Genomic DNA, 25,702 nt, shown 5'->3' on the forward strand with positions numbered 1-25,702 from the left:
GTCGAAAAGTTATGAACGTGTCCTCAAAAATTAGTAGTGAAGAAAGTCTTGAGAAAATGGCATGTTATGTTAACAATAAAAAGGGAGACTCCAAACTACTCAATGATAGCAACAATGGCCAGAGAATCTGAAGCAGATTCAAATGCAATCACTGCAAGAAGATTGGACACACACGTGATAGATGTTGGGAGTTAATTGGTCGTCCAACGAAAGAGAAATCATCATCCAAACAATCAGATCTAGCCAACTTTGTGACCAAGGAAGATCTTGAAAAATTCTTTCAAAAGTTTTCAAAGACGAATCTGGTTTCATCTCAACCAGTTGAATCTGAAGGTAAGAATCATGCTCTTATTTCTGTTTCTGCTGCTTCAACTTGGATTGTTGACTCTAGGGCCACCAATCACATGACTGGAAATTCTTTTAAGATTACTAGTTTAGACAAAGAACAAAAACAACACGTCTTTACTGCAGATGAGTCTCCTATAGCAGTTGAAGGAGTTGGTAGAACTACTTTTCTTGAAAAAGATATTAAATCTAGTGTTCTCTATGTTCCTAAGATATCTGTCAGTCTAATGTCTGTGAGCAAATTAACAAAAACTCATAATTGTTTGGCTATTTTTTCTTCAAAGGAGGTGATTTTTCAGGATCGAAACTCGAAGAAAGTGATTGGTAGAGGACGCGAGCATGGAGGTCTCTATATGATAGATACGTGTGATGCTAGTTTCCTTACTTACAGAGAAAAAGAATCTGAGTACCAAAAGTGGCATGCTCGCCTTGGACATGTCTCTGATATGAGTTTAAAGCAGCTGGTTTCTAATCTCACCATTGAAAGCAGGGCATGCGATGCTTGTGAGTTTTCCAAATCAACAAGGTTGCCGTTCCAACCTAACAGTGAGAGATCTTCTAATTTTTTCAGTTTAGTACATTCTGATGTGTGGGGGCCTGCCCCTGAGGATTCTTATGCTGGTTTTAAGTATTATGTTTCATTTATTGATGATAAGTCTAGAATGACATGGATCTATTTTCTCAAAAATAAAAGTGAAGTTCCCACATTGTTTGAGGAATTCTATAACATGGTTCTCACTCAATATGGTTCTAAGATCCAAAAGCTTCGATCAGACAATGGAGGAGAATATGTTAATGACATTCTAAAAAATTTCTTGAAAGAAAAAGGCATCCAACCTCAGTATACATGTGCAGGAACCCCTCAACAAAATGGAGTTGCAGAACGAAAAAATCGTCAGTTACTCAATATTGGTCGATCTATTATGATGCATATGAATGTTCCTTCACGTTTTTGGACTGATGCTATTGCTACAGCTTGCTATTTAAGCAATAGAACTCCAAATTCGAGTATAGATGATAAAATTCCTATTGAATTTCTTTTAGGAAGGACAGTTTCAATTCAACATCTCAAAGTTTTTGGGTGCAAATGTTATGTGCATGTTCAAGAAAATTTTAGGAACAAGTTTCAGAAACGAGCTACAAAATGTATTTTTCTAGGTTATTCTAGTAGAAAAAGAGGATACAAGTGTTATGATCCTATTTCTCGGAAACTTCTTGTTGCTCGTGATGTTAAGTTTTTTGAGTAGGAGCCATACTTTGGTGTCTCAATTCAAGGGGAGCAAGTAAGTAATGAAGATTTGCAGCACAGTGAGCAGGTTCAGCCTCTTGTTGATGTTTTTAACAACACCTCTGTTGTTGATCACCAGTCTATAGAATCTAATCCCATAGATCATAGAGAGGGATCTATCATGGAAGAACCTGAACAAATATTCCCAGAGATCAATGTATCTGAATCAACCCAAAGCCAAGGTCCTGAGCTACCTATTCGTCGTTCCACTCGTAATACTAGACCACCAATAAAACTGAGTGACTACTACACCTACTTGACTGCAGACAAAGTTCATTCAATAGAAAAATATGTAACATTTCAGACCCTATCTCTTCCGTACCAAACCTATGTGTTAAACACTTACTCCCAAACCGAACCAAAAACCTTTGATGAGGCAAACAGGGACAGTAGGTGGAGAGAAGCTATGAAAGAAGAACTTACTGCGTTGCACAAAAATCAAACTTGGGATCTTGTTCCTCTCCCTGAAGGAAAGAAATTGGTTGGATGCAAGTGGGTGTATAAACTAAAGTTTAAAAGTGATGGGACAGTGGAACGGTTCAAGGCTCGTCTAGTTGGAAAGGGTTTCATGCAAACAGAAGGAATAGATTACAATGAAACATTCTCTCCAGTTGCCAAAATGAACACCATCAGGATTTTACTTTCTGTTGCAGCTAATAAAAGGTGGGAATTAATGCAGCTTGATGTGAAAAACGCTTTCTTGCATGGAGAACTTCATGAAGAAGTTTATATGGAAGTTCCGCAGGGTGTTCCAAACCCAAGTGGGTATGTCTGTAAGTTAAAGAGGCTTTATATGGGTTAAAACAGTCTCCTCGTGCTTGGTTCTCTCGCTTAAGCGATGTTCTTACTCAAATTGGTTTTAAAAGAAGTTCAGCAGATTATACCATGTTCACCTATACTAGAGGATTGAAAATTGTTATCTTACTTGTTTATGTAGATGACATTATTTTGACAGGAGATGACACAGAATTCATGGCGCAAGTCAAACAACTCCTTAATAAGCAGTTCGAAATCAAAGATCTAGGTGTTTTAAGGTATTTTTTGGGTATTGAAGTTGCTCACTCTGACAAAGGTATTTTTATTTGCCAACGGAAATATATTCTTGACCTATTAAAAGAGACATGATACATTGGAGCTAAGGCTGCTGACACTCCTTTGGAACTAAACTGCAAACTGCGTAAAGAAGATGGAGACATTGTTGAGAATATTCAAGGTTTTCAGCAACTTGTTGGTAAACTCATATATTTAACTATGACCAAACCTGATATTGCTTATGCTGTTAGTTTAATAAGTCAGTTCATGCATAAACCAAGATCCACACATGTTGAAGCTGCCCATAGAGTGTTGAGGTATCTAAAAGGGACTCCAGGAAAAGGAATACTCATGAAACGTGATCAACAACTAGAAGTAATCGGATACGCCGATGCTGATTGGGCAGGAGATCCAAATGATCGCAGATCTACGTCTGGTTACTGCACATTTGTTGGAGGAAATTTGGTAACATGGAAAAGCAAAAAACAAACCGTTGTGGCCAGATCAAGTGCTGAAGCTGAATACAGAGCAATGGCAGCTTGCACTTGTGAACTTATGTGGGTCAAAGCAGTACTAAAAGACATGAACATTGAAATAAAGAAAGCTATGAGCTTATTGTGCGACAATATGGCTGCAATATATATTGGAGCTAATCCTGTCTTTCATGAGCGCACCAAACATATTGAAGTTGATTGCCACTTTATTAGAGAGAAAGTTCAAGATGGTACCATCACTACTCCGCACGTTAAAAGCGAAAGGCAACTAGCTGATATCTTCACTAAGAGTCTTGCAAAGGACAAACACCTTTACATATCAAACAAGTTGGGGCAGATTGATATCTGCTCACCAACTTGAGGGGGAGATTGTTGGAAATTTCTAGAAGGGAATCTAGTGCGCCAAGATAGGAGGCAGATCACGAAGAACACAGATCATGCAAAAGATCAGGAAAGAAGATCAAGTCAAACAAAAGTCAAGAGCAGATTAAGATTCTTTGAAAGAAATAAGAGTTTATCTTAATCCCTTTTTTTCCTTGCTGTGAAGATCTAGCTTATCACGTTCATGTTTCTTTGCTCCCATCTTCTATATATAGAGTTGTACCGTGGTTCTGAAATATGAATGAAAAACAGACCTTTCCCTTCTCGTGGATGTAGGCTTAAAACTGCCCAACCACGTAAATCCCTCTTCTCTCTCTCTTGTGTTTTTATCTAGCTTTCTTTGCTCTTGGATACAATGGTTTTCAACAGTTATACAATTCCATTAGTTGTTCTAATATAAACGAAGACGTGTACGCACATTGGTCATGCCAATTTAAATGCAACTAACTTTTGCAAGTCCCAATCCCGTGTTCTGATCATACTGTGCACAATATTTAAAAGCCAAACTTGTTTGAATCCAAGGACATGCTGGACATGGCAAATACCTTACCTCCCATGGCCTGCAGGCTCTGCTTCGCAGCCTTGGTCGTCGTCCTGACGAGCTCCGGCTTGGTCCCTCGAGCCACGAGCAGCGGCGTCCACCTGCTGGGGAGGTTCGAGGGCTGGATTGAGAGGTACAATCGGACATACAAGGATGCCCATGAGAAGGAGAAGCGCTTTAGAATCTTCAGGGACAACGTCAGGTTGATCGATTCCGTCAATGGGCGGAACCTTTCATACAGTTTGAGGGAAAACCAGTTTGCAGACATGACCGACCTGGAGTTCAAGTCGACCCATTTGGGTTACCGGCGGCCAGCCGCTAAGAGGTGCCATTATCACCGGCGAGAGGGAACCGGTTTTAGTAATGCAAACGCACCGCTGCCTGACAGTGTTGATTGGAGGGATGGAGGCGCCGTCACGCCAGTCAAGAATCAAGGCCGATGCGGTTTCTCTCTCTCTCTTACTCGAACAAATCTTTACAGACGTTGAAATATGATTTAACAAACTATAAAATCTCTTTGGCGTCGAGAAAAGAGAGACTAGAAACTCATCTATATTAAAATACCAACAAGAAATTTACTCACCAGCTTAGAGTACTTAGAATTGGTGAACCTGTCAATTCTTGAATTGCATCTCCCATGGAATGATCTGGTAAGGAATTGTATATTCCTAACTTTCTATGAGCGAACAAAACAATGATGAGAAACTATTTCTGATGTTGTATATTGAAAATCTAAATTGGCCTTTGATTTTCTGTTAAGTGTGATCACCAATTAAGGCAAACACAGAGGGAAACTTTAACTGTTGTTTCTGTGCAGGAAGCTGCTGGGCCTTCTCGGCGGTGGCAGCAATAGAGGGCATCACCAAGATCAGGACGGGGGAGCTCCTCTCCCTCTCCGAGCAGCAACTCGTGGACTGCGACGTCGAGGGCGACAACAAGGGTTGCAAGGGAGGGTACATGGAAGCGGCCTTCCGCTACGTCCAGAACTCCGGGGGGCTCGCCGAGGAAGCCGACTACCCTTACCACGGCGCCGGCGGAACGTGCAACCTGGACAAAGCCTCCGACGTCGCGGCAACCATAACCGGCTACGCGACCGTCCCGTCCGGCAACCAGACCGCATTGCAGAGCGCCGTGGCGAACCAGCCCGTGTCGGTAGCCATCGATGCCAGCGGAATCTTCTTCCAGTTCTACTCTGCGGGCGTGTTCGCTGGGCCCTGTGGAGACGATCTTAACCATGGCGTCACGGTCGTGGGGTACGGAGAGAAGGGAGGGAGGAAGTACTGGACGGTGAAGAACTCGTGGGGGAAGGGGTGGGGGGAGAATGGTTATATCAGGATGAAACGTGATGCTGCCGACAGGAAAGGATTGTGCGGCATCGCCATGGATGCATCCTACCCTCTCAAGAATTCACGTTGAACTCTTATATATTGCTTTCCATCATGTACGTCTTCTGTTTCCAATTGAACCATTCTGATTTTGCTGCTAATATACTGTTGTGGTGAAGGAGAGCAGCGTGTTGTAAGGACTAAAGAAGATATGAAGAAGCCCTTAAGAACTGCTCTATGAGGCATGGTTAATAATGCAATTCAATGGCTTGGTAGACTTCTAAATCAGTGTATCACAATTACAAGTTCGATTTTATACGGTATTTTAGCATTATTACAGCTTATAAACAAAAAATATATATGCATATCCTTCCATGCCAGCTTGGTGAGAATCATCTAACCCATTGTAAAAGGAGATTTAATAGTTTCGTTGAGAAGGGGCACCCGATGAGGCCGAAACTTCTCATTCTTTTCCCATGTTATCTAAGGCTGCTTCTGAACTAAGGTGGAAGATCATACACTCATCAACTAAAGTTTTGTGCATTCATTATTTGATCCAAAGGAATAACATCAAAATTGAACTCAGACTTGAACCAACACCCACGAAAATTGAACTAACACCAGCTATGCTATGATCCTCAAGAGTATCAGATAAGTCAAAATGTTTTTTCAACAATCAGAAAAACCCTTCAAAAGAGTAAATGAGTTTTATTTCAAGAAACTCATTTGGTTTTTTCCCTCTCTTTTTCTCCTTTGAAGGGTTTTTCAAGTTTTTGCAAAAAAAAAAAAAAAAAAACTTGACTTAAATATTTACAACTTAATATCCATCACATGGTCTCTTTGGAATCAATCATCAAATAGATGATTTTTATCAAAATCTACAACATAAGGATTTGCCTATATATATATGTGTGCCCTGTCATTAGGATTTTCATCCAATCATGACCACCGACTATTTAAGCAATGAAGCTGATTATATACGTCATACTGATGCACACATTAAAAAATTCATGCACTAGTATGGTTAATGACAAAAATGTTCATGTTTAATAAAAAAAACTTTTTTTAAAGACAAAAAAGAAAATAAAAAAAAACAATTTTTAATAATTTCAAAAAAATGTCACCTTCTTCCTTGTGGCATATGTTTGTTGTGTGAACACAACTCACCTTCTTTAAACAACTACTACTTCCTAAAACTTTGTGCCCGAAAGAATGGACACAAGGCTGCCAATCAGGCCCTCGACCTAAGATATGCCTACCGATCGACTAAGTACTACAGCTAACAAAACATTATAAATACATATAACCAGGCCACAAGTTTAAAAGCACTAAAAGACTCCAAGTGTTCTTTCTATATTCATTCAATCAGTACATACATGTAGGCAATATATGTATGCATTGAGCAAATCCGTCCTTTCTTTTGCTCGACCATTGTAAACAAGCTTCTGAGGTGAAAACTATTTATTTATTTTATGAAATATCCATGACTGCCCTTAAAAGCTGAAATAGGACAAGAAAAATAGCATATGACATACAAAAGACTCAAAGTCACCACAAAAACAAAAATAAAGTCAAATGAGTACAAATTCGAATCCTTTTATGATTAGTTATGTCTACTGCAGTTCCTCCTAATCTCTCCTTCGTTTCCCAATTTAATTCCTATGCTTCCCATCTTATCCATGGCTTGTGTGAAAGCATCAAAGAACGTAACCATATGCTTCCCCAGCATCCGGACGAGCCCTCTAGTCCTTGGGTCCAGGAAGAGTGCTTGGTCGCTTGCCAATAAGCTCATGTTTGCCTCTAAATTCTTGTAGTACACGTTGTCGAAATTGAAAGGTGTCGTAACGTCACAGGGCGCGACCACGTCGGTGTTGCCGCCGGTCCGAGGGCACAACATCTGTAGAGCCTTGAGGAGCCTGGGTTCGATCAGTGGGTCCGGCCGGTTGGTATGGTTGTAGTTGTAGAGCCTTGGTACAAACTGTCTACAGTGTGCGAATCCAATCGTGTGAGCCCCGGAGAGTGCAACTAGGTCCGTCTTGTTGAGCCCTTTGCTAGCGAACAACTTGAGGAGGTCATCCACTGTTGAATTAGAACGAGGTAGGTTGTTCTTCACCTCGGATGCGAGGGAGGCTCTCCCGTCTCTTCTTCCTTTCTTCACTGGATATTTTGGACCACCAGCCTACATTGAACATACACATTCAGCTTGCACGCATGCATGATACACGGGCATAGAGAATCAGAATCCTTACGTAAACACACACACACTCATACGTAGAGAATATTTTCACTTTTTACCTGCTTCAACCGTGGCCTTTTAAGCTACTGTTTTTGGTACAATATTCTCCATAGTCGTACGTACTTTATCTTGCAGTTACCACATCTGGTTCAGAAAGACCTTATCCCATATTCAGGAGGCAGAGAGACGAATTCACCAGGCCGTCAAAAGTTTTCTCTTTTTAATGCATTTATAGGATAAGTAGAATCCAGAAGAACATATCAGAACAAAAATTTCATCCCCTTTGATTGTTGTAAGTCGAAAGAGCAACATACCCACCAAGCAACCCGCTTTCCCTTCTCTATTTTCTTTTCCCTATCTCCTATAAACCCAATAATTTATGTTGTTCTGACATTTTTTCTATTGTGGCATTCATTTCCTGTTCATACTTTACTTCTGGAATCGTTTTTCAGTCCCTGCAACTGCAAGGGCGTCTCAAAAGCAGGACATGGAATATAAAATGGAAAGCAAGGGACAGGGGTTGAGATTTCGGTACCAGAAAAACGAAGTCTCTGGCAGCAATGGCGAGAATGTCAGCACAGGAGACGACTCCCGGGCACTTGGACTCCACCACCGCCTTCGCCGTGCCGACGCTCTCGAACGCCTCCGGCGCCAGATCCTCGTTGTCGACAGCCTCTCTCTCCGAGCCAGGGCCACTTATCAGAATCGACGCATCGCAGCCCTGCAGCGAAGGGATCAACCGCCACATGGAGGAATTGGAAAGGGAGCGACAGAGAATGGCCTGCGAAATTCGTAAAAGTATTTAAAGAAATGTTGGTTACGGAGACCATCTTCACCTCTACGAAGCAGTCGTGGAAGAAGAGCCGAATGGTTGAAGGCGCGGAGACCGGAGCTTCTTTGAACCGTTGCGAGGTGACCGAGAAGACTAGCTGCTCCAGTTGTGGACAGGACATGGAGTAGAAATCGACGGAGAGTTGGTGGGAAACTCGTGTGAAGAAGCCAAAGGACATTAGCGCGATGCAAACGGCCGAGACAGTGGAAAAGTTGTTGCAGAAATCCATCGTCCTTGTTTTCTTCCTGCACTTGTACTAGCTGTATCAGAGAGAGAAGAAAGAGATCAAGGAGATGGAGCAGCAAGAACTATATACGTGAAGGAAAGAAGCAAGAAGTGATCTGCAGATTCTCATGCGATGAAGAAGCAAGGTCATTACAAAAAAAGGTCCAATTCCCATGCCTATTAATTAAGTCAATCTGGAATAACTCTCGGACCTGTTGTGGATTTGTTTAAACTCGATTAGCTGGCTAGATTGGCCTTTGATTTCCTGGAAATCTTTGGTTGTCTTAGCTACGCAATTATGGGGCTGCCCTTTCTTTATTTCCATATAAATTTCTTCGGGGCCCCAGAAAACGCCGATCCAGTTTAACTTTTTGCCGCCGACTTAGGTCCGATCTTTATTTGAGCATCCTCTCAATTATTGAGCCGACCGACCAGGACCGAGCATACAAAAGCCATCAACAATAAAAATTACAAAAGAAATGCAATTTGAGTGAGTTCAAGAGGAAAAAAAAAAAGTTTAAAAAAATTATAAAGGAATAAATAAATATTAAAACAAGTGCCAACCGTAGCCTCCTTTTCCTTTTTCGTTTGGTTAAAAAATTTGGTGCTCTTCTGGTTGTTCCTTTGTTCAAGTGGGTTGTTGGTCTAATGACGCGCTGCACCGGTGGTTCATTGCCGAACCAGAAATTAGTTTAATAACTTTAATGTTTTAAGGAACACTTATACATATAAACCACTAAATATATAAAATAAATAACATAAAAACAAGTGAAGTTTGTGAAACACCAGCCATCATGCAGCTCCGCGATTCTAAATCTCTCTTATTACAAAAAAGAAAAGAGAAAGAGATGTTGTTAAAACATAAGTCCCCAAACAATTAATAACATGCAACACACACTAATTTTTGTTCTTTGATCTTTTTCAATATAAAAGTGTTATAAAATCTCTAAAATAGAGTCAGTGTACCTTTAAATCAGCATTGTGCTCTACCTCCATGAAGTATATAAGAATAAGATTCATGTGAATCCAATTGGCTGACCAGCCATGCTATCTAATTTTATTGATTCATCCTTTAAATTAAGAGATGTAGAGACGTATACAATTAAATGAAGAATTTTTGAGACTCGACATGTCAATTTTTTTTTTTTCAAAAGTTGAGTGAAATTATAGATTATATGTTAGTGCTTTGAAGATGATAAAAATAATGTTATGAATATGAGATTGATGAAAGCTAGAACGGCTAATTAATGAGGTGGGGCAAGTTGGATTTCGGACAAATGAATCTGCTTAGTCAGATTTATGCATGGAATAAAGCCTGGTTATTTACATTTGGATTCAACATGCAGTTCTGATGAAGAACCTTGCATGGAAATTTTGGACCTCCTACTATTTGGATTCAGGTTTAATTTTGAACAACAGGTCCGAGTCCAAGATAAGAACCTAAACAGTGACCCGACCCGAGTGCGGACCGTCCCTCCGTCAATGAGAGGGTAAGCTGATTGGGGCGTCCATTTGCAGTTGGGGGAAGGCTGCAGCTATGAGAGCCATTGTGCAAAGAGTTGCTTCTGCCAGGGTGGAGGTCACAGTCTCTCTCTCTCTCTCCCCATTTCTTCTTCTTCTTCATTTTTCATTTCCCTTTCTAACTGACCATTATCAGTCATGAACGAGGAGAATGGAGTTTCACCAAAAATTTGTGATTGTTTGGATTCAGGTAGAGGGTCGAACGGTGTCAGAGATCGGTCCAGGCCTTTTGGTTTTGGTGGGTATTCACGAAAACGATGGCGAGGGGGATGCTGAATACATGTATGAGAAACCCTTCTGTTCTTTCACAATTCAACGCTTTCTGCTTTACCCACTTCTGGCTTCCAAACAGTTTCATTTTCGCGATGCATCTTTCTTTCTACTTATTGTACCCTTTTCTTAGTTTCTCATCCGTCAATGATGAACTCTGAAGTTCATTCTAGGAGCATTCGTATTCAGTTTCTTCATCGGTTGTTCGTCGTCTCTTTTAGGCGATTAGGACATATCTTTGAAGGCCTATATGTCGTTTAACAACTACTGGCATTTCAAATGAAAAATGTAAAGGAAAGACGAGTTAAATGCTAGAGCCTTCGATATTACGGACCTTGTGCCGTCAAAAGAACTCCTCTTATAAACTCAAAAGCTACTGGAAGCTATAAAACCTAACCACGATCCCGGTTTGATGTCATGTTTAGATGTTGGTAGCTCCCGTTCTGCTAAGGTCATTGCTTATGAAGCTCAATTTTGTCTGTTTTTATCGTGATCCTTTACCACATTCTTTCTTCTAATGAATTAATTGCTTTCGTAGTACTCGTACTACGACCTTGATCCTTGGATATGTTCGTTTGGGGGTTTATTCAGAAGTATTAGTGGTTAATGGTTAGCATGATACGCGAAGTTTTCAGCTGCTCATTTGCCAAGACATTAACATCCAACAATTGGTCATGCCAAGCCATGAAATATGAACTCTGACGCCGTCTTGCTTTGCTACTTGCTAGAAGTAATGGCTCGTTGACTGTGTAGGGTTTCCCTTCATTGATGTAGATGCATCAAAATGATCAATGATGGAGCTGATCTGAATATATAGTATACTCATCTGAAAATATAGCATGCAGGCGTTGTCGACAGGGTATGAATAAACTCTCTTATGAACTTAACTGCTAGAATACCCGCTTTCTCATCCCAATTTTAAGCACCAAAAATACTTGATTAACGCAGCTTGCAATGCTTTTTGTCTATCACATCTTCTACAGTGTGAATCCTTACAAGTGTTTGATCCCTTGTGGCGTGTGATATACATTGTGGAAACTGCTTGTATAAATATGCAAAAGACGTGCCATTTGGCCTTTGTACCACAAAAGTCTGTGGACAGCTACATACTTGCAACATCCGATACATGTACACATGTTTTTAACTGCATGGTTCTTTGTTTCAGAAAATATTTCATGTCAGGAATGTTATTAATTTTTTGCGTACATATAAATTATGGATCTATCCTTTCTCTATCGCATTTTTTTCATATTATGAATGATGAATTGGTGTAACTTTTCTTAGTGCATAGCCTCTGAAGGATTTACACTTGCAGCTGCAGAAAGGTGTTGAATATGAGGATTTTTCCAAATGAGAAGACTGGCAAAGCATGGGATCAAAGTGTGAGATTTTCGTTGGTTGCCCATGTTGCTTCCATATCAAGCTTATAATCTAGAAACTTTACCATGTATACGGTTTTGGTACTGTGCAAGTAGTCATGATTTCCATGTAATGATTCCAGTAAAAAATTTGGTTGGCCATGAGTGTGGGTTTATGATGATCAGGTCTGGAAGTCCTGCAAGCATGGGGTCAAAGTGCAAGATTTTTGTTGGTATCCCATGTTTGTTTCCTTATGTAACTATTCCAGTAAGAAATTTGTTTGTCTGTGTTTATGGGTTTATGGGGATCGGGAAGGAAGTCCTGCAACATTTCTTAGCTTAGGAAGTTGCAGTATTACTTTTGAGGTAACGATATCTTTCCTTGTGCAGGTTATGCAGAGGAACAGTGGCGTCCTCTTGGGTAGTTGAACACCATACACTGTTGTTTATGGCTGAAGCACTATTTTTTGTCATCTAATTCTTTCTTATATTTTATATTATTATTATTTTTCAGTGAGCCAGTTTACTTTGTATGGTGTTCTCAAGGGAAACAAGCCCGACTTTCATGTGGCTATGCCACCGCAGAAAGCTGAAACTTTCTATGCGTCTCTAGTGGATAGATTTCGTAGGTCTTATTCTCCTGATTGTGTTAAAGGTAAATGATTATTTGTTTGGCAATTTTCTTTTTTCATCCATACTGATGCATTGACACATACTTCTGTAAGGATGTTCTTCAGATACCCATCATTTTATGGGGCTTCTCCACCATCACCTGACTCTAACCTCTTTTCTGGAATAATTGTATTTTTTCTCTGCTTACTTGTTTGATCCTTCACTAGCCTTGCAACTGCTTCTGTTTTATCTAATAATACAAATTAATTTATATTTCTCTCTAGAAGAAGGACCGTAGTAGGATAAAAACAGGTTAATAAGCCTAATATGATTTTGTTATGGCCTCTATCTGCGGGTGTCTAAAGGGAGTGGTGTTTCTATAGGTTTCTTATTTATGCAGAGATAAAGCGCCTTTTGGCCCTGTTATAGGTCACAGAATTTTGGATTTTCCTGATGTCTGTGATGCACAGGGACACTTAGGCTAGACTTCGGATAGATACATGGTGCACAGTGCACTGCATCTACAGAGTTTCCTTTCGGAAAGGGTGACATATATTTCGTAGATGAACATGAGAGAGAGAGAGAGAGAGAGAGAGAGAGAGACCATGGATCAAAGCACTAAAAATGAATATGGTCAAGCCATCTGACTTCGTACTCCAGCATGGCGATGGACCCATAGCAGTAAACCACTTCCAAATGGAAGTCATATATGACATTTGTGCTTCCGAAGGGATTGTCTACTGACTTAACAAATGAAACTTGTCTTCATGGTGTGACTTTATAATTTTTAAGCTAGCTCTTCATTTAATTTTCATATTAATGTGGTCTTATTTCATATTATGTTTGTTTTTCTGGCACAGATGGTGTATTTGGAGCAAAGATGAAGGTAATTTTCCGCTACCATCGTCATTAAATTTAAATTCTGAAGTAACTAACGTATTTTGTCTGCATTTATTAGTCATACAGTCTCTGTGCGTTAGTCATATTGTCTCTCATGCATAGGTATCGTGTCATGATTTAGCATTCATGTTCTCGTACCTTTCCATAGGTTGATTTGGTAAATGATGGTCCTGTTACACTGCAACTTGATTCTGCAAAGCCTGAAAAGTAAGTATGCACCATCTATTTCCACGAAATGCTGTCCGAGTTCCTGCAGGATCATTCGTAATCTTTTGAATAACCGCAGGGACTAAAATGATACCAAAAACTGGAGAGTTTACAGTGCAGATACAGAATTTAAGGAAGGCCCGCAAGTTCAGATTTAGGACATACAGATTAGTGTATTGATAAACTTGTCCAATTTATTCCCAAAAGAAAAGGTGTTGCAGGATTTTTAGCATCATTATATTTGGCAGTTCTCCCATTAGCTTCTGTTGTACAGGTTCTTCCTTCCTGCAATTACTAGTTTGTACAAGTCATTGTTGTTGGGGATATGCTTGGGCCTTAATTATTTTCTTCCGGGATACAAGGTAGCTTCTTTTGCTCTTTTTTCCTTCATTTTTGAACAGGTGGGATATAAAATTATCAAGAAATTTTTTCGTTTACGACTCTTAGTATCTACCGTAACATTGCTACTTACTAAGAAATATACAAGATCGGGCACTATAATGCTTATATATTAGCATATAGTTTCTTATATAGGTTTTGATAATTAATCTTGTTTCCGAAGATAATCCTCTCGGGTGCACTGTAGCTCGTGTCTGCTTGGTTGAATGACTAGTGTCCAGTCAGTCCTGCTCTTGGCATTTCAACGAGAATTTCTCCTCTAATCTGACAGGCAGCGACGTCCTTGTTCCTTATGATCCTGGACCGTGCATCTCTGCGACAGCGAGAATCTATTTGGAAGCTGTTACTTGGAGAAATGAATTTTAAAATGTAGGAGCTGCCATGGCTACCTAAAATTAGGAGCTACCAAATTCTTAATTCGTGAGCTATCAATTCTGAGGTGGTAACTAGCAAATTCACATTTTAGTATAAATACAAACAGGTGGATCTGACTTCCTTCTGGAAAGGCATAAACACCCGTTCTATCTGCCACTCCCAAACAATCATCACCAAGGCAATCTGACCAATATTACACCTACTGCATAAACTTCCATCGTGTCTGCTGTTTCCCGTACGTCTTTACATGAATATCTAAATGTTCACGAGGGATCAATGGCGAAACCGGAAATCTGAACTGTGGTGGGAACCCACACATATAAAAAAACATATTAACAAAATGGAATGTACCTTTTACAGGTTACAATGATAAGATGAATGTGTCTATCATGTAAATTTTGGAAGTCGTAAATTTCAGGGACTTACTGTCGATCATGTAAAATTTCGAAGTTTGGAAAGATAAAACTTCCTGTTGCTGGTGTGGATATTGTAAATTTCAGGGACTTCTTCTCACTTCTTTCTCTCTCTCTCTCTTTTGAGTGACCACCACAAGGGAAAGTTTCTGAATCAAGGTGGACATCAGACGTCTATGAAAAAGATTCAAAACTCCCAACGTTTCTATCAAGCAATTAAAAGTTAAGGAGGGCAAGTAGGGATGAATTGGATGTGGAGTTTCTGAGGCCGGATGGAAGTTTCGAGAGAGAGAGAGAGAGAGAGAGAGAGAGAGAGAGAGAGAGTGAGGGTTTCGGGGGTCGGGTTTCACAGGGCCTGATGAAGACGCCGAGAGCGGCGACGGACTCCGGCGATGGTGCCGGAGGCTTTGGGTCTTGGGGTTTTGAATCTTTTGATCGGCCGGAAAGCCAGAAAGCGCACGGTAGGCCTAGATTTTGTCTGGGCAGCCCCGTGCTAGTTATGGAGACAAATTAAACAAGTGAAACTTTTACAGAGAGTGAGAGAGGTGCTCAACTTTTACGAGGAACCCACATATACTCAAAAGGATTTTCTAAATAAAGAGTGTTTAACAATTCATATTTTTGTGCGACAGTCCCCTTACCATCCACCTTTAGTTTAAGCTTCATGAGAGAGAGAGAGAGATTATGAATCATGAAGAGGGAGTTCCCTCCATGACTGTCATATCTGCTGGATAGGCAGCTTCAGCTCAACTCAACTCATACATTATTTGGCTTGAGCTTGAGACAAGCTCTATATGGCAGCTCTAATTCGACTTGATAGACCAAGGTATTGATGGTGACAATTAACTTGTATCTTTACTTGTAACTTGAACTTGTGATCATGGTATATGGATCTAATATCTATGTCCGACAGCCTTCAAGTTTAATTGAGTCGAGTTTACCTAGCTCGAACTTGACTTATTCACTAACTCGAGTTTTAATTAAAGTTCAAGCTCAAATACTCGTTTAACCAAGGAAACGAGCTGTGAGTTGAGCTTAACTGAGTTAGTTCAAGTTCAAACCAAGTTGGCTGGCCTTGTTGAGCACCACTAATGACGAAAAACATTGAAACTTAAAAAACTGTGGTTTGGAAAGTTTATTTTTCTTTTAATTAAAGTTATAATAGACCTTGTATGAACTTAAGCAGCGATATTGTAATTTTTTAAGCCTTAGCTTTTTTTTCTCTGAAAATATGACAAAAGCTGGGCAGTTATTTGTAGGGTTTCTCTTTCAAAAATACATTTAAATCTGTAGCATTGACATCAACGATCAAATTACACTGTTGAATATTAAACTATGCACCTACTTAAATTGAACAACTTTCAGGCAACCAATCTCTATAGAAGACAACACGAAAAGAATCCGATCTGAGTTGTACAGGCAGACTGGAAACACTTTTTATATACATTATTCCGACTTTTATAACCAAATTCATTGCTTCTTTTTTTTTTCTATTCAAGTCTAGTGGGGATTAGGATAGTCGGTTGGCGTGCAGGTGTAAGGAAAACAATTAACCTGTTTGATTCATGAGGGTGCTACTTTCTTTGATGGTAAAAAGTAGAATCATGTTGAAGAATATATCGTACAAACACAAATATCAACGCAGCCTAAAACCCTGAAGGCAAGAAGAATGAAAGATCTTTAGTGAGTTAGCAATCTCCTACTATCTCTTTTACTAACTGACCGAAGTATCGTATGACTATAAGGAGAAACAGATGGACATAAAAGAGACATGCTCCGGGCTCTCCATGAGCCCTCTATCACTTCAGCATAGGCGCCTTCCCTCCTCTTGCCATTGCAGAAGAAATGGAGAGACGTTGCTTTCCATTCTCCCTCGCCGGCCTCCCTCTTTTCCTCATCTTGACTGCGTGCCAGCTGCAGAATTTCGTTCCGGGGTTTGCCGTGGGCGAGCATCCTAGCCACGGGGTGCACCGCCGCGTGCCCGCGCTCTTTGTCTTCGGCGACTCGACCGTCGATCCGGGCAACAACAACTACTGGCTGACACCGTTGAAGGGCAACTTCCCGCCCTACGGGCTGAGCTTTCCCGGCCATATCGCCACCGGGAGGTTCTGCGACGGAAGACTTGCCACCGACTTCATGGGTATCGCCTGCCTCTCTTCTCCATGTCTTGTCTTGGATACATCAATGTAACTCGCTTTGTCGCCACTAATCTTTCTTGACAATTGTGAATGAAAACATGATCGAGCAGCGTCGTACTTGGGGATCAAAGAGCTGGTGCCTCCCTACCTGGATCCCAAGCTTGATGAACAAGAGCTGCTCAGTGGGGTTAGCTTTGCGTTCGCCGGCTCCGGCTACGACCCCATGACCGCCCACAACATAGTAACCTTTCTTTCTCTTTCTCCTTCTTTTGCATTCGTGACAGATATAGTGTAGCTAGTGGATCGATAAAAGTTTGATCGTCAGTATTCTCATAAATGTTATTCTTCTGAACTGCAAATGATTAGATCGAAAAAAAAAAAAAAAAAAGCTTCAACTTCTTCAAGGTATCTTGCATCCTCACAAATACAAGTGAATGAGTCGCCGAAACCAAGTGAACCGACCGACCGTCGCCGGTTTGCATGTGCCCACATGGGTGCATGGGTTGGCTTGAATCAAGTCTTAGCCCTGCCAACGTAGCTCCTCCCATGGCCGATTGCTCGTTTAACTTGCAACCAGGTAAATTATCAGCTATCGGTAAAAGGCATAGTTGTACGGTTTGTTCCCTACGTTTATAGCCTCGGCCTCATACGCCCTTGCACGACATTCCTTATTCGTTCCCTCATATGTATCTTATTCTTTTTTGAATATCAGCAAATAGACATTTTTTACTCCCGAGAACAAGTTAAATAGCAGATTTTGCTGTTACATGAAATTTTACTATAAAGGAGAGGTCAAATCACCTATTCAAAGTTAAAAATATTTACCGCGGTTGAGTTTACGTGTGACAGACCTTGTACACAGTAAATAATTCGTAGTGAAGTGTGTATGAACAAGAGGGACAGCGCGTCCTCAAATCACACCTACCTAAGCATGCTTCATATATAAGCCTACGCGCATTCCACTGTCTTGGGCTGTTTCTCATAAAATTAATCACAAAAATAAATGGATAACATACGAAAACATGAATGAAAATATCATAAAAGTGCTATGACTGTGGAGTTATAAAGCTATTAGATTTCAGTTTTCAAATTTTAAGCATTTTTTATACATTTATATGGTCAAATTCATGAAAAACGATATTTATAGTATTCGAGGAAAAAAAGACAACGGGTTTATTTTGTAATGGAAATAGTAATGAACTCAGCTTCCAAAAAATGAGGCAAATTCATAAAATACTGTAAGTTATTTCAAACTTTAAAGCAGATTAAAAAAAAAAAACATGATGCAAATTCTTTCTCTCTCTCTCTCTTTTTTCTGGCAAAAAGTAAATTAGATATGTAGGGCTAGCTCTAATAAAAGTCTTCCATGCCAACGCTAAGCATTTGTTCTCAAGGAGTACACAAAAATGGCGTAGAAGAGTGAACTCCATTGAACGTCATTGGAGGTCCAACGATTCAGGTTAGCTTGTTTGAAGATGTGCCTGATGCTTGAATGATGAGAAATATTTTCTCATTTAGTTGGCATCTGCTATCACATGCATTACATAAATTGTTATATACAGTATACACTGATCTGATGTGACATTGATGCGTCCCATAGGGTGTGGTTTCAGTACTCCAGCAGCTGGACTACATGAGGGAGTACTTAGTCAGAATGGAGAAGCTAGTTGGAAAGGCAAGAGCTGCCAAGATCATGGAAGACTCCATATTCACGGTAAGTGCAGGAACAAATGACTTCGTTATCACCTACTACCTCCTTCCCTTCAGGAAGCAAACCTTCACCCCAGAGGAGTACCAACAGTTTATTCTTGATCAACTTCGAACCTTCCTCAAGGTACGTGACAGTGATTCTTTGTTTGGATTATTTTCACTGTAATAGCAAAAGCTTCTTCCAGAACAATTTGATCATGAGAGAATTTCAGTTTAAAAAACCTTAAAATAAGAAAGTTATATAAAGAGTTCAATATATACATGAATATGGTAGGTTGCCCAATTTAAACCTCAGCTTGTCTAAAAAAAAAGAAAAAAAAAAAAGGATTCTATATTTGTGAGAGTGGTTATATATACAGGCATGTGTATATGTCTTGCACCGGGGGGCTGTGGATAGTGTAATCGGCTGCACGTAACCATCTTTTCTTATATTTGAGCGTTCCAAGTATTGAGTTGTCTTCGAATATTTTATTTACACATGCGGGCCTTCTTGCTCTTGCTAATATCAATTCTAACAATTACCTCGCCACTTTAATGCCCCAAAAAGGCTATGAATAAAGACAAATATTCATTATTTTATTCATTTTAAATAAAGGAGGGGAGCCGTATCTCTTTGTAGAGTCATCTCAATACAACTAGGCGATTCTCTCGTAAAGCTTACGTCGAGTGATCTTTAAATCTTTAATGCCGTACTAAACTTTCTCACAGTAAATATGTTTTTAAACTGAAACCATTGCAATATATGGATTTTGAAATTGCAAGTGGCATGCATATCATCAGAATTTTAGCTCCAAACAAAATTAAAGGAAAAGAATTTCCGGTATTTAATTAATCAAATTTACGAGATTTCAGGTAAGCTAGCTTCTAAACGATAATTTCTTAAACAATAGCCTAATAAGAATGCACCTTGCAGGCAAGGGCGGAGCCAAAGGGAGCCAGTAGGGCCCTGGCCTCTTTTTTTTTTTTTTTTAATAAAAGCTTACATGTAAAGTTCACAAAATTTTATTTATCTTATATAAAAATTTTGAAAAATTCATGTTTCGGCACCTATTAAAATTTTGAAAGTTTTAATTTGGCCCCGCTCATAAAAAAATTCATGGCTCTACTCTTACTTGCAGGGGCTCTATGCACTTGGAGCACGAAGATTTGCATTTGCAGGGTTGCCTCCAATGGGGTGCTTGCCGCTAGTGATGACTACCGACCTTGGAGATGCATTCATCAGACGGTGCATTGACAATCTAAACATGGTGGCAGTCAGCTACAACTCCAAGTTACAAAACATGTTGAATGAGATGAAAGAAAAAGAACTGAAGGACGCAAAGATCGCCTATGCGGACATTTACACTGCCACGCTTGACATCATAAAGCATCCAAACAAATACGGTGAGTTAATACAATTTCAAATGGTTTAGTCTGTACTTGCTTCAATTATCAAACAGTTAAATCGTCTTCTAGCTGCTTGCATGAATCACAGGAATATTATATTTGCGAACATAGTTGCGATTCATAATAACAGGAATGTTGTTCTTGAATCTCATGATATTTTATCTATACTTGAATAAACTTGTTAATATTTTTATTGCTTTCACATAAGTGTTAAGGGGAACCTAACTCAGATCCTACAACTCAAATTCTCGAGGAGTTTGGTCTTCAGAGGCATAGTATAGTTGGTCAGATTGAATGTCCAGTTAAAACCTAATCATGAGTTTCTATAATAAATTTCTATTCTTATGGATGCTACTCTCTTAGATAAAAAACAGATGACCTAGGCAGGGAGAAGGGTGAATAAGCTTGTTGCCTCTTTGAGAGATCTCTGATTCACAAGTAGTTTAGAATAATTATGAAACCAAACGATTAGCTGAATCAAATTTGAATGAACTTGCGATTCTTCTGCGTGTGCCAATTGTTTCTGCAGGCTTTGAGGTGACGAACAGAGGCTGCTGCGGAACAGGCTTTCTGGAATTGAGTTTCTTCTGCAATCACGCTTCACCACTCTGCCATGACGTATCATCATACGTGTTCTGGGATTCGATTCACCCCACGCAGAGGACCTACTCCTTCATTTTCAACACATCCCTTGAGCTAGCTCTTCCTCCTCTTCTGTAACATAAACCCGGCCGTGCTAGCTGCTCTTCTTCACTCTCAGAAATGTTCTCCCTCTTCACCATCGATGAATGTAGATGTGGAAAAAACAGGTGAAGCTAAGAGCTGCATGGAGTTATGTCGCCAATCTTTGGGACAACTTTTTGTGAAGCTTTCGTATGAAAAGACCTTTCATGAAATTTTATGATCCATGGAAACAAGGTTTTGCTTTCGGTCTTGTCAAACCAACAGTTTATTTGACTAATCAGATTCTGATTCAGAGCCAAACTCGGACCATATTTTTTGAAATGAATCTATGAGATCCGACTAGCATAGGATTAGACATTTATATGAAATCAAATTGGATGAAATTGACCAGATTCCATATGAATAATGAATTTGGGAATAGATCTGACCATGAAATTGCATATGTAATGAATCTGAATCGCAACCTGACCATCTTTGTCCTCAAAAAATGATTTGGTTATAATCAGATACATCCGATTTATTTACATCCCAAACCATGATCAATCGATAACTAGTTGTCATCAATGTCACCATATAAGTATCGGCTCATATTTGTCAATGTGCGTTTATATCCACTCCCTCACTGAAATGTGACACACCGAATTGAATTTTGCTAATTTCTATTTTTAGTTAAATAAAATCAATTGTAATAAATTAATTAACAGGAAAAATATGGCGATCATTCACCCTCATTTAATTTGCAATTTAATATTTCGTTTCATCGCTGTCGTGCTCAACAAAAGGAAGAAAAAAAAAACTATTTACTGTTGAAAATATGGTTTGACCCTTCAAAAAAAAAAAAAAAAACTTAAGGTACATTATTAAGTCTTTATTTTTTACTGGCGAAGGTGAAACGCTGGGACATAAAAATGTCGGTAAATATGTAGTTTGTATAACATCCTTCAGGGACGTCGTTAGCGGGTGTGTAAATGTCATGCACATGGACGTGAGAGGCCTCTGGTTCTCTACGATTAAACTTCCTAGTCCCTCTTCCTCTCCTCCAACTCTTGCCAATCCAGTAAAAAATGGAGAGAAGTTGCTCTCCTTTCTCCCTCGCTAACGTCCCTCTTCTCTTCCTCTTGACTCTATGCCAACATCACAAGCTCGTCTCAAGCTTCGCCGTGGGCAACCATCGCCCCGTGCCCGCGATCTTTGTCTTCGGCGACTCGACCGTCGATCCGGGCAACAACAACTACTTGCCCACTCCGGTCAAGGGCAACTTCCCGCCCTACGGGTTCAGCTTCCCCGATCATATCGCCACCGGAAGATTGTCCGACGGAAAACTTGCCACCGATTTTATAGGTATCGTCTGCCTGGTTCTCCATGTCTTTAATAGATCATTCAATTGTTTGGCACTGATCTTTCTTGACAATTGTGAATGGAAACATTGTTGAGCAGCGTCGTATTTGGGGATCAAAGAACTGGTACCTCCCTACCTGGATCCTACGCTGGACGAGCGTGAGTTGCTGACCGGTGTTAGCTTCGCCTTCGCCGGCTCCGGCTACGACCCACTGACCGCTGACAACATAGTAATCTCTCTCGCCCTCTCTCTTTCCATGCATTCTCGCAAATGCATCGTACAACCAGTGGCGTAGCTAATACATTAGCCCACAAAATTTACTTTATTTATATATATAATTTTTATTAATTTTTAGTTTTTTTTTCATATAAATGCTCATTAAAGTTTCAAATTTAAACTTAAATTGTCATTTACTAAAAAATTTCTAGCTCCACCATAGTTCCCTTCAGGGCAAATAAGCTATCAGAGGGTTTAAAACATGATAAGTTTTGATTTATAAAGTTGAGCATTGTTAATTGTGTCCATCTGTATGGATTGAATTTATAAGAAACCATACTCATAGCATGAGACATATTTTAAACACAAGAAACAGTAAGAACGCGTGGCAATATGGTAGACTTGACTCCACTAGACGTTGAATTACGGGCCCGACTGGTCATGTAGACTGATACTTGACATCTTGAGTTTTTACTTGCCACCATGTTAAGTTAAGGGGCGGAGTTGGGTAGGGCTCACAAGAGTTATAGCCCACTTGAAAAAAAAAAAAAAAATTACGTATAACATTTAAAAATGTTCACTTGTACTATATAAAAATTTTTAAAAATGATTTTTTTTACCTATGTCAATTTGAAAACTTTAATTCGAATCCTCGGCTCTGCCCCTTATCGCGTCTACCATGGATACTAGCAATAATTTATGAAGGTAGTAGTTTCAAATTTAAAGCCCTTCAAATTTGTTGGTGCCTGTCTTTTTCCACATTGGTGGTGGAACAGATTTTTTCATAATCGATAGGAATGTTTGTGGCGGTGCAAATTTAAAGTGCTTGAATTCTATCGGTGCCTGTCTTTTTCTCATAGTTAACCGGAAAATTTGATGGTGGTGGAACAGACTTGTTTATGAGATGGGGCCTGGGGGTGCCAACATTTACCAATATTTTGGCTGATCTGTAGGATTGTTCCGCAGTTCAAAGAGAGGAACACGTTTTAGAAAGAGAGCCGAGCAACCCTTGAAGTTCATCGAGAGTTCCAGGCAGACGAGAAAGCTTATGTTTGATTTAACCTAATCTATTGAAAAAAATTGTAAAATGGTACCGAACGTTTGTAAATTTAAGAGAACGAAGCATATTGTGTTTCAGATATTGCATAAAATGCACGTATGAACTCTGATATATGTATGGACAATATTTATGTTTGCATTAGGGTGTGGTTTCAGTACTTGAGCAGCTGGACTACATGAAAGAGTGCTTGGCCAGAATGGAGAAGCTAGTTGGAAAGGCAGGAGCTGCCAAGATCATGGAAGACTCCATATTCACAGTAAGTGCAGGAACAAATGACTTCGTTATCACTTACCACCTCCTTCCCTTCAGGAAGAAAACCTTCACCTTAGAGGAGTATCAACAGTTCATTCTTCATCAACTTCAATTCTTCCTCAAGGTACGTTAGAGCGATTCGCTGATTGGTTTCACTGCAAATGCAATTTGGCTTACAAGAATCATTTTCGGATTAAAGGAGAAATAAGATCTCGTATTTGTTTCATCAAATTAATAACTGTATCTCAGCTTCTAGATGTTAATTTCTTGAGTAATAACATAACAACAGTGCACCTTTCCAGGAGCTATACCAACTTGGAGCACGAAGAATTGCATTTGCAGGGCTGCCTCCTTTGGGGTGCTTGCCAGTCGTGATGACCACCGACTTTGGAGATGCATTCATCCGACGATGCATTGACAGTATGAACATGGCGGCAGCCAGCTACAACTCCAAGCTACGAGACATGTTGAATGAGATGAAGGAAGAAGAACTAAAAGATGCAAAGATCGCGTATTTGGACATTTATACTCCCACGCTCGACATCGTAGAGAATCCGAACAAATACGGTGAGTCAATAAACTAGTTTGAAATGGTTTATTATGTGTGCCTGCTTAAATTAATTCTCAAAATAGGTAAATTATCTTGTAAAATGTTTCCTTAAAGATCGAGTTTCCTGTCAAAGGGAAAAAGAAGGGGGTTTAGGATATTTTGAAATTTTTTATAAAGTAATGTACATTTTGAACTTTTTTTTTATACTTTTTTTGTCCTTTTAAAAAGCTTTTTTACTTAAATAAATACATTTTTGTCATTGTACATCGTGTGCACAATTTTTAGTGCACATAACCAGTCTTTTTATTAGTGATCGATACACTTTGTCTCAACTTTCAAAGCTGCAGGATCTAGACGAACATGACTACTTCACTCTCCTGATGCTGCCTACTGCTTTCAAATCTAAGTTTATTGAATAAAACTTTGATTTTTTTTTTATGAAATCAAAGTAACATTGATTTAAAAAATTCAAAAATGTAAACAAATAAAATCATTATGTATATATATATATATATATATATATACCCAGTTCTTTTTAAAACTTACCACACACTCGGCACCTATGTGACATAATTTGAAATCCAACAACTACAGTTTCGAAAAATAGGAAATGGCAATGGTTGTCTGCGCAGGGTTTGAGGTGACCAACAGAGGGTGCTGCGGAACAGGGTTGCTGGAAATGGGAATCTTGTGCAATCACAAAACACCCATCTGCCCAGATGTGTTCTCCTACGTGTTTTGGGACTCCGTTCACCCCACGCAGAGAACCTACTCCTTAGTTGCCAACTCAATCATCCAGGGAGCTTCTCCTCTTCTCCTTTAACATAAATCCGCTGTTCTTCAATCTCAGATGTATTCACTCTCTCAGAATTAATGGAGCCTCATTTTCCGAAATGCAAGAAAACGAATCCGCCTTTTCGAATTGTGGAGAACCGGCAGAAGGAGCCCACTGCCCACGCGAATATCGGACTTGGATTTTGGCTTAGGTTATATATACGAATGATGTTCATAATGGATCTGAATCTTATCGGTAGTGTGATTTAAATGGATTGGCATTAATTTACTCCTGAGCTAAGTGATCGGATGTATTATTATTTGCTCTTTATAACAGGCAGATAAAAATTTTGATGAAAGGGTCACACAAGCTAAAAATTGAAGATAATAGTTAAGAAACAAAACAGCAGCTATATATAAAAGCATTAATAACAGTTTATGGGCAAAATTTTCTTTTAACTTGCGCAATTTGAATAGCCTTGATTCAAGACTTTCCAATTTTAAAAGGTAAATGGCTCGACAGCGTACAATTATTCTGATTGAGCTTCCTCAAGGTTCTGTTCTACTTAGCTATTGAATTATTGTAATCCTGCTTGGCCTTTCTATATCTATCCACGTACTCATTCCTTGTTGGCGATTTTCGTTGAAAATGTTGATCTTCTTAGCCATATGTCGTTAACATAGTGAGCAGCAAGGTGATTCACTTCAAAGGGGTCAATCAATTGAATCTTACGTGAAGTTCACGCTTTAGTCACACTCAAATTGAAGAGTATACTATAAGCTTATAGATATGATCTTAAGAATGATTTGATTTGACGAGAAACATATACTAAGTTAAT

The 25,702-nt window shown here is 39.5% G+C and overlaps 4 protein-coding genes across 4 annotated transcripts; 3 read left to right on the forward strand and 1 right to left on the reverse strand.

Moving 5' to 3' along the window:
* Nucleotides 1–4,067: 4,067 nt before the first annotated feature.
* LOC116265883 (ervatamin-B) lies at nt 4,068–5,702 on the forward strand. The gene is made up of 2 exons (XM_031646860.2): nt 4,068–4,525; nt 4,899–5,702. The coding sequence occupies exons 1-2, from the start codon at nt 4,075–4,077 to the stop codon at nt 5,495–5,497; spliced, it is 1,050 nt and encodes a 349-aa protein (XP_031502720.1). The 5' UTR covers nt 4,068–4,074; the 3' UTR covers nt 5,498–5,702.
* Nucleotides 5,703–6,849: 1,147 nt separating this feature from the next.
* LOC116246292 (peroxidase 19-like) lies at nt 6,850–8,741 on the reverse strand. Its single transcript, XM_031618094.2, has 3 exons — nt 8,479–8,741; nt 8,178–8,363; nt 6,850–7,585 (listed from the first exon to the last, which is right to left on the reverse strand). Exons 1-3 carry the CDS (start codon nt 8,701–8,703, stop codon nt 7,010–7,012), a joined length of 987 nt encoding a protein of 328 aa, XP_031473954.1. The 5' UTR covers nt 8,704–8,741; the 3' UTR covers nt 6,850–7,009.
* LOC116246293 (uncharacterized) lies at nt 8,726–14,004 on the forward strand. The gene is made up of 9 exons (XM_031618095.2): nt 8,726–8,861; nt 10,119–10,278; nt 10,411–10,502; nt 11,806–11,872; nt 12,239–12,269; nt 12,363–12,503; nt 13,321–13,346; nt 13,509–13,567; nt 13,647–14,004. The coding sequence occupies exons 2-9, from the start codon at nt 10,237–10,239 to the stop codon at nt 13,651–13,653; spliced, it is 465 nt and encodes a 154-aa protein (XP_031473955.1). The 5' UTR covers nt 8,726–8,861; nt 10,119–10,236; the 3' UTR covers nt 13,654–14,004.
* A 2,562-nt stretch (nt 14,005–16,566) lies between these two features.
* LOC116246825 (uncharacterized) lies at nt 16,567–25,143 on the forward strand. Its single transcript, XM_050075726.1, has 10 exons — nt 16,567–16,894; nt 17,003–17,133; nt 18,493–18,726; nt 19,721–19,985; nt 20,518–20,704; nt 21,736–22,013; nt 22,110–22,240; nt 23,430–23,663; nt 23,842–24,106; nt 24,940–25,143. Exons 1-10 carry the CDS (start codon nt 16,600–16,602, stop codon nt 25,131–25,133), a joined length of 2,214 nt encoding a protein of 737 aa, XP_049931683.1. The 5' UTR covers nt 16,567–16,599; the 3' UTR covers nt 25,134–25,143.
* The last annotated feature ends 559 nt before the right edge of the window (nt 25,144–25,702 follow it).

Source organism: Nymphaea colorata, chromosome 1 (assembly GCF_008831285.2).
Source record: "Nymphaea colorata isolate Beijing-Zhang1983 chromosome 1, ASM883128v2, whole genome shotgun sequence".
Lineage (NCBI taxonomy): Eukaryota > Viridiplantae > Streptophyta > Magnoliopsida > Nymphaeales > Nymphaeaceae > Nymphaea > Nymphaea colorata.